General features: G+C 37.6%; 4 protein-coding genes across 5 annotated transcripts in view; 3 read left to right on the forward strand and 1 right to left on the reverse strand.

The window, feature by feature from the left end:
* Window positions 1-5,735, forward strand: part of LOC108743489 — a 13,469-nt gene extending 7,734 nt beyond the window's left edge. Inside the window, exon 6 of one of the 2 annotated variants that reach the window (XR_003231794.1) lies at window positions 5,186-5,735. The gene's annotated coding sequence lies outside the window, so the exon portion shown is untranslated. Of the gene's footprint in view, window positions 1-5,159 lie in introns of both variants that reach the window. The other variant, XM_025977895.1, reaches the window with a different exon arrangement.
* LOC112905442 lies at window positions 259-5,179 on the forward strand. Its single transcript, XM_025977896.1, has 4 exons — window positions 259-385; window positions 631-2,396; window positions 2,672-4,760; window positions 5,088-5,179. Exons 1-4 carry the CDS (start codon window positions 259-261, stop codon window positions 5,126-5,128), a joined length of 4,023 nt encoding a protein of 1,340 aa, XP_025833681.1. The 3' UTR covers window positions 5,129-5,179.
* A 1,256-nt stretch (window positions 5,736-6,991) lies between the features above and the next one.
* On the reverse strand, window positions 6,992-7,813 carry LOC108743487 (transmembrane protein 222). Its single transcript, XM_018479060.2, has one exon. The coding sequence runs from the start codon at window positions 7,659-7,661 to the stop codon at window positions 7,113-7,115; it is 549 nt and encodes a 182-aa protein (XP_018334562.1). The 5' UTR covers window positions 7,662-7,813; the 3' UTR covers window positions 6,992-7,112.
* Window positions 7,814-7,885: 72 nt separating this feature from the next.
* On the forward strand, window positions 7,886-9,104 carry LOC108743486 (MAU2 chromatid cohesion factor homolog; the record flags this gene model as incomplete). The annotated part of the gene is made up of 5 exons (XM_018479059.1): window positions 7,886-8,312; window positions 8,364-8,543; window positions 8,602-8,724; window positions 8,787-8,915; window positions 9,008-9,104. Coding segments are annotated over exons 1-5 (754 nt in total), but the record flags the coding sequence as incomplete, so codon positions are not given.
* Between the last annotated feature and the right edge of the window lie 46 nt (window positions 9,105-9,150).

Below are 9,150 nucleotides of genomic sequence, written 5' to 3' on the forward strand. Positions count from 1 at the left end.
TTCAAACAGCGACTACTCGAAAACACTACGACATCAGATAAAGTACATAATAATAACAGGTCGTACAGAACTACTGAAAATAGTAACCTACAGAAGACGGACGATGAGACAGAGAATCTGGTGCCGATATTACCTAACCCGATTCCGCACAAAGATAAACCTCCTGAAATAATAGATCAAAAGGCGGATTTGACAGAGAAACAAGCCAGTCGGTCGCCAACTTCGGGTGGCCAGGGTGAAGATAGCGGCATTGAAAGCATGGACGCTTTGAGCGAGAAATCGCCAAACCAGGCCGGACAAAGTCCGCACGGTGAAAACAAAAATCAAGTGCCTGACATTCTGACTGATATTGAGGCGCAGTTAGCCAAAATGGAGGGACTCAACGGTGAGGAAGATATGAACGAAAACAAACAGGACGGCACATTTATAATTGTCCACATTTATATTTACGTTAATTAGTTTTATGCAACAAGATTTTATTCATTCATTGTTTTATACTTTTATACTTCATTAAGTTACTCATCCCACAATGTAATAATTGTGTGTTTATTATATTTTAGTTTCCTAATTACATGTTTAGTTGAGTTTACAAGAATAAAGGTAACAATAAAGTTCTTATTTATTTTATAGATGAAGGTAGTAGCAGCAATACCAATGCAACTTCCGATGGGGGATTATCAAGATTACTGTCGGGAGAAGTTCAAGTGCCAACGAATTCTGTATCTTCGGACAAGATGCAGTTTCGTTCTCCCAACGTCGTGTGTCCACCGGATAGTGTAGTTCCTAAAGTGCCTACACCGGGGGCCATACAATCGACGTTGTCATCGTCCAGACTGCAGTCAGGACCTTTTCCTTTTACGAGCATGAATCAGGCGATTCAGAGCCGGGAGAACAGCTCACTAGGAGGAGGAGGGACAGGTGGAAACGTGAGCACGTCAACTTCTTTCACACCACCACCACCTTATCCTGGTAAACATCCACCGGTGACGTTGTCGAGTCCGTTGCTTGTCAATTTGCTTCAAAATGACGGAACTTCTGCGACCACGACGACGACGACAAAATCAGATGTAGAAGGATCGGGTAAAATTCAAGCAAACGGTTCTATGTTGCACCCGAACGTCTCAAAAAGCCTTACTCAAATTTCCACTGTAAAAAGTCATCCGCCTCCACCATCACCTTCATCATCATTCGCGCCGAAAACGATCCCGAGCGTTCCTGCACGAACAACAGGCGTCTATTCTGCGTCAGCTGTGACCGTTCAAAATCATATTCCACCACCACCGCCTCCCCTTCATCCAAAGATCGTACATTCACAACCGACCGTTACCGTAAACAGTAGTCTCAATACGGACACCTGTTACAAACAACTAGTTCATCATCAGCGAATCAATAGTAATAGTGTTAGTGCTTCATCAAACAATGCAAAAGTGCCCGCGCTTGTCTCGAACAGTGCCGTCGTTCAACAACAACAAACAACTAATAATTCGTTACCGGATCGACAGTGTTCGACGATGATTGCGAAACCTAGTGCCGTTCTCCAAAACTCAGGTGAACTGGAACTGTCCAGTCAATCGATAGTTGCTAACAAAATGCCACAACACACTGCACTCACTTCAAACAATAATAGTAGTAGTAGTGTCTCATTAATTCAACAGTCATCCTCGATCCTTGACGATGCAAAAAGCATTGCGTTTCGATCGTGTTCGCCAAGTTTGATGGACGATTTGACTCCAACGTTAACGGATTTGAAGGAATCCGATTTGGACCAGTTGTTACCAACTCTTGAACACGACATTGCAAGTAGTCCACCAGAGCTGCCTGAGGTGTTCACCGACACCAAAGATCGTCGTAAGTTTCTAATCAATCCACTGACGGGGGAGCTCGAATTGCAATCCAGCAGCGACGAGAGTGAATGTGATCCAGATGAGCAGATAAAAAATGTGTTCACGGACCTGTCTTCACCTGCAGCGTCTGTTTCCGACGATGACATTGGTTCCTTATCGAACCCATCAACCACGACAATGATGGTAACTACAGCGTCGAATCGATTGCCGTTGGATGCAACCACTGGAACTGCGTTGGATCATACCGGTAGCGACACGACAACATCGGCGAAAAGTTCGAAACTAAAAAGTACAAAAGGGAGGCCAGAACGTTGCATTGGCGGTCGTGATTCTCCCAAATTGAAACCGACTGAGAAAATCAAATTACGGTTGAAATTGGAAAAATCGGAACCAGTGAGCAGTGGGTACAAGGTCGATGTGAGTTTTATCAACACACCCCCGAAGAAAGCAACAACTTCAAACGTGATAGCTACAGGTGAAGAATTGCGTGTACCTCCACTTCACATTTCACTAAGAGGTCGCAATCATGTTGTAATTAACAATAAAAAAAAGGTTCGTATATTTTGATGTACTATTCAACTATATCAACAAAAATTACTTAGCTCAAATATAGTTAGTATGACTAGTTCTATAAAAACATGAAATTTTAAAAACCAGTAAAAAAAATTAAGAAATCAAAATGTACAGTTTGATATCTTGACTACTTATACTGTTTTAAATATAATTCCATCCTTAAGTTTTAAAAAAATCTCTTATATGAATAAATAATAGTACGGTTCTACAGAAGAGAATTTATTTATTTATTGAGATAATTATATTATTTTCAGGTAAAAACAAATGCAGATGGTAACTTGAACAAACCGAAAGTTCGGAAAGCTCAAATCGAGTTTAAGCCCAGAAAAGTGGGAGAATCGGACATGGAATCGGACGATCGCTCTTTATCGCCTTTAAACAAAACTAATAGCAGTGGCGATTTTGCAAACACCAGTAATATACCGCCCGACCACACCAAAACCAGTGCCTTGGATTCGAGAAAAATCAGGAAGATAAAATCTGTACAAGAACACCGTGAACAAAACTTGCTTACGGGCGGTCACTTAGTCGATCGAAGTAAAGAGTACGAACACCAAGTGGTTTACAATACCCATTTCAAAGAGAAATTGAAAGAAAGACGAGGTAGCGATTCGGAATTGGCCCACAGCGCAAAACGGTTACTGGACAACAACGGATTAATTTCGGTTGATAAGAAGAGGAGGCTCAGCCAGACAGACCACTTCGATGAATCTCATCAGTCATTAGTCGTGGGTTCGACCAACATTGGTACAGTATCAACACTCAGTCCAAAACCAAAAAAAGAGAAATTGAAAGCAAAAGATGGAAACAGCAAAGGTAAAGAGATTGATCGAAGTAAAAGTTATGCGAAAAATGTAGCTGATAAACTTGCAAGCAAACAAGTCGCCCTTCCGACCGGTGAAATTGACATGGAAGCCAAGTTCAAACAGCGACTACTCGAAAACACTACGACATCAGATAAAGTACATAATAATAACAGGTCGTACAGAACTACTGAAAATAGTAACCTACAGAAGACGGACGATGAGACAGAGAATCTGGTGCCGATATTACCTAACCCGATTCCGCACAAAGATAAACCTCCTGAAATAATAGATCAAAAGGCGGATTTGACAGAGAAACAAGCCAGTCGGTCGCCAACTTCGGGTGGCCAGGGTGAAGATAGCGGCATTGAAAGCATGGACGCTTTGAGCGAGAAATCGCCAAACCAGGCCGGACAAAGTCCGCACGGTGAAAACAAAAATCAAGTGCCTGACATTCTGACTGATATTGAGGCGCAGTTAGCCAAAATGGAGGGACTCAACGGTGAGGAAGATATGAACGAAAACAAACAGGACGGCACTACAAAACTAGAACAATGTTGCGGTCTTACACCGTCGTCGGTCTCAGTAGTTCCAGAGCAACAGAGTAAAGAAACGCCTGGGACGGGCGTAGACCTTATACCTGATGGGAAAGACGACGATTTGGACCCTTTACCAGTTCGTGTAACACCGCCCTTATACACGTATTCGAACGCCGAAAAATCGGTAACGGTACGAAACGACGCTGAGAGTCCTACGTTCGATTCGGACAGCAACTCGTGTCCGGTCGCTTTAAAGAGTAAAAGTCTTCTCGAACAACTCCTGATAGATATTCCAGACAGTCAGACGCCCAGTTCGCCCAGCCCCGTGACACGATCGCTGCGAACGCGAGCCTGTTCGAAACTGAACAGTCCTGAACTACTAAATTCGCCTCCCGTGTCACGTGACAACCAAAAATTGAAGAACGTCGTCGCGTCGGTTCCAGTGGCGACGGCAGCGACGCCGGCCGTCGCCAAACGAAAGAGACATGAGTCGGAAAATTCGATCAACGCCGATGACGCGTCTGTTCGCAGCAACAGCAAAAAGACGCGTAAATGTTCAGAGAACGCTACGGAACTCATCAAAGCTTGTATGGGGGTCGAGACGCCGACAAAGTCAACGATTCCAATTGTGGTGGTTGGCAGGGAGAAGAAAATAACGACGACGATGACGACGACTACCACAACTGCCGGATCAGGTGGAGGAAACAGCGGTCGGTTGATAGCGGACGAAAGTTCGGACAGCGACGAACCTTTGATCGAGGTAGCAGGCAAGGTGCGGAAGAACAACAACATCGCCAGCAGTGGTGTAAGTGTCGGTATCACGCCTAAAACAAAAACGAAACTGGCAACGTCAATCCAAACGCCTGCAACTACAATTAATAAAACTGGGTCTATAAATACACGGCGTTCCGTTCGTGCTACGCCTGCGCTGAACACGCGAAGTAAGGGTGACAGGGTGCAGCCTGATGCCGAAGTTTTACGGCGAAAAACTAGGAGTTCAGGTAGGAAAAATTACTTTCATCAAAAAAGCCTTGATAATAATACAACTAGTTTTAATATTTATTAGTTTTTATTCTAAAAAATGTTAGAATTTTAATATTTCAAGCGTAGAATTGATAAAATGCAGTAAATGAAATAAGAAAAAGTATAGTAGTAGTTCTAGTTTATGGTAAAGCTTCAGACAATTTGTAATTCTGTAGTTTTACGCAGAACTAAATTATTTATGTGTATTACAATGGTAATGTGGTTTTATACATGGAAAAATCGTTTGTTATACAATGAGAAACAGGAGAAAAGAATAATTTCAGCATTTATTTTTTAATCAACAGTAACGGAGGGCGAAAGCAAAAGGCGGAAAGACGTGAAGTGACGATGCCTGGGAGGCTGCACTTGCTGCAGCCCTCTACCGCCTGCCCCCGGCCACGAGTTGCTGCGGTCCATATACGTAACCCGTACCGAAGTGCAGCCTTGAATACTCACGGCAATAGTACAAAAAGTCGACGGACTTTTGTATAGATTGTGATATAAGTATATAATACACTACTTGTACATATATAACATAGCTAGAGAATTGTACATAGAGCCGTGTCGTTTAGTCACATGGATTTATAAATATATGCATATAAATTATGTATAGAGTATAATATTTGTATTTTACACGAGATACATAACACATAAATACACCACCACCATTACCACTGCAACCACAACCATCTACCAGAAACAACTGCATATAAGTACCTATTGATTGATGTCCACACCTGATTGATTAATTTAGGTAGCCTTTATAAATTAAATAATGATAATAACAACGGTGATGATATATGATATAACACTAATGAAATGATGATGATATGTGGTTGGGTGATGGTGATTCTTGCATTTTTTGCTACCGCTGCTATACTATTACTACTACTACTGCTACAACGTAGAGAACTTTGGACGTTTTATTTTTATGTATATTTTTTATAACGATTGTGAAGTTGTTAAAATATTGTTTATGTTTTAGCTTAATTTTGTTTTATTATTTATACGGTGGATCACTAGAATGATGTTTATTGTTTCTTTTACATATTACAATGATGACCTGTAATAACGTTCTTTATTGTAGATTTGTGGAAAGGTTGACGAATTATGAACTATATACTGTTAAATAGAACTATCTTAATATTTTGAAAGTATGATGTTTTAATCTTTTCACTCATATTTGTTTCATCCATTCATTTGTTCTTTTTTTTTTGTTTCTTTTTTCTCGCCCCATCTAAATAGAACATTGAAAGCATTAAAGAAATATTACACAGTCAATTTTATTTATTGTTAATTTCAAAGCCCCTGTTTTAGGGTTCCGTAGTCAATAGCAAAAAGCAAAACCTTTATAATTTTATTTATCTATTCGTCATATATCACTCGGTCGTAATTTTTNTTTTCGAATTTGAATTTGGCTATTGTTTATTTGAGAGGTAAAAGAGAGGCAGATTTTACCGCCCTTTTGGACCGAATCAATCCAGAAAATTTGCCTTCTTTTTCTCACAGCCTTAGAGCAGCTGCTTATTATGTGCAATGTTAATATTGAATATTAATATGTTAAAAACTTCTAATAAATAAGAAATATCATGTCCAATTGAAAGGTTTTAATAAAAAGACATTTTTAAACCAAAGTAGTAATCTGTATAAAAGTTTAACTTTTTCCCGTGATTTACTTTTAATTGGACTCATATTAAAGAAGGCTGCAATTTTAAAAAATTATTGTCTGTAGAATTATACTTCAGTTTAAAAGTACTTTTGGGCAAAATAATCACCTTTTTAGATATGTACTTTTTAGCCCTTCTACGTTTTATTTGTAGGCAATATCCATGGGTTTACAAAAACTGTTACTGATGAAGATAACTTAGAAATTGTAAGTGCAACAATAGACATTAAAAAATTTCTAATGTTTATAACTGGAATGCACATAAATAATAACTGTACGACAATATGTAGCATAGTACAAGAAAAAATGGTAAAACTCTTTCTGGAACAACCGGGTTCTCTTTCCTTACAGTGTTTCCTAACTCAACTAATCATATGAGTTAATTAAATACTGTTTAATTAATATTTTTGTATGCTAATGTTAATACAATCTCAATCAACTGTAATGCATCTTTTTGTTTAATTTGATTATTTGAAGAATAAAGTAACTTTATAATTTACCCTCTTGTATTATTAAAACAACAAAAAATAAATTATCTGCAATTTATTTTTGTACAAAAAAATAATGATTTTATAGAAATATCTTTCCAAGAGCTAATATTTTTTTAACTAATGATTTATCCATCCATAAACCTTCATAAAATCAAAACGAATATTAACTAAAATTATAAAACAGTACATAAAATAACAGCAACTATTAATATTACTAAAAATGGCACCCATGTTTTCAAAACAGCAGAAAAACTGACATACCTACTATAAAATGGCATTAATATTGCCAATTTTACCATATTCCAATTAGCATTATCATATTTCATTAAATTTAGTGCAGTAGCAACATGGGAATGACAATTATCACACAGAAGATGGTGCATTCTTCCCTTGTAAATTTCTGATGCTTCTCTTACGGAATGATCCCACCCAGAAATACTGCCGCGAGCTTTTGAAGGATCTAGTTGCCAATATTTTGTAGGTCTTCCAAAAGCCATGTTATCTTCAGAAACGAAAAATGGACCAGCAAAGTCTCTTATAACACCCGATGACATTGCAATACCCATATGACCAATTATTGGAAACAACCAAGTTAAAAAAGGAATTGGGGTCCAAACGATACAGAAGGGGAAACGATCATGTGCTTTATCAATTTGGGCAACATTTTCACATTGAGGTGCTGAATTATTGTTAATTCCTTCCATCAGTTGATAACGAGACATAACGTGTTTCACATTACCATGACTGCGTTATCAATGGAGCGTTTCTATAGTAAACCGAAGCAGCAAGTCTTTAAAATGCATTTTAAACGATCCTTCCGCTCAATTTATAATTTAAATTCTGTTTTTTGTTTGATGTGTTTTTAATTTTGTTTAGGTTATGTTGTCTTTGACGTTTACAGTGGTGTTTATGTTTCTGTCTGAACAGGGCACAGGGCTAAATGTATGTTATAAATCAGATTAGTTTCAAATCTATTAAATGCTGTTTTTTTTGACGTTTGTGACCTTGTGTCATTATTTTATTCATAATTTAATCATAAAGTAGTGTTTTTGTAGGTATACGAGTTTTAAATGAGATATATATAAAAGAAGTGTGAATATATTGTGATAAGAGTTAATTATCGTAACATACAAATTTAGTATAACCTAATGGCATCTTCACAAGACGCCTGGTATTTGTCTCTCCTAGGATTAGCTGAATATTTTAGGACTTCCAGTCCTCCTATGATAAAATGTTGTGTCCAGTGCTTACAGGCAGTTTTTACATTTAAACCGCCTCCAAGAGTAGAAGCAAGAACTCATTTGCAACTGGGAAATATCTTATTAACTCACACGAAAAATACTGATTTAGCTAAGAACCATTTAGAACAAGCAGTATGTTTAAATTTGTTTGTTTACCTTTGGATACTATTGATTAAGTTTTAGTGGTTATTATCACAAATTATAAATTCCTTTGATGATGTAAAATTTGAGGCAGCAAGTGTTTTGGCTGAACTTTATGAACAACAAAAACAGCCAGCACTTTCTAAGCCAATTTTGAGAAAAGCAATTGAACTCTCTCAACATAATGTATACTGGCATTGCCGGTTAATATTTCAGTTAGCAGTAAGTATGTGTTTAACTTCTATTGAAATTAAACTTACCATGCATGATTTATTAACAGCAAATACACGCAGCTGAAAAGGATTATCAGCTTGCCAGCAGTTTACTTGGAGTTGGTGTAGATTATGCTCATATCTCAAATGCATATTATACCAGGGTTTTGTTTCTTTTAAGTAAGGGAATGGTAGGAAATGGAATTATAAAAATATGCCCTACTGTTAAATGTTATTGATAATTTAATTGCAGCTTCTTCTAATTGATAAAAAATTACAAGAAGTTCAAACTGTCTTAAACCAAGCAGGACATTTAGTAGAGACATGGACTGGAACCATGTATCAAAAAGAATATTTGAAAGTCTATTTTTTGGTACTGCAGGTAATTTTCTGCTGTTGTAATGTAACTATTTGCTCCAATTTCCCCCCAGTTATGAATATTACTATTTATAAATGCATAACATTTAATTTTAGGTATGTCACCATTTAATGGCCGGACAAGTTAAAAGTGTAAAACCCTGTTTGAAACAGTTACAGCAGTCAATTCAAACCATAATGAGTACAGATGATGGTAAATGTCTTTTTAACACTCATTTTTTTATAACAGTAAATTAAAC

This window comes from Agrilus planipennis, unplaced genomic scaffold (genome assembly GCF_000699045.2).
Source record: "Agrilus planipennis isolate EAB-ADULT unplaced genomic scaffold, Apla_2.0 scaffold507, whole genome shotgun sequence".
Taxonomy (NCBI): Eukaryota; Metazoa; Arthropoda; class Insecta; order Coleoptera; family Buprestidae; genus Agrilus; species Agrilus planipennis.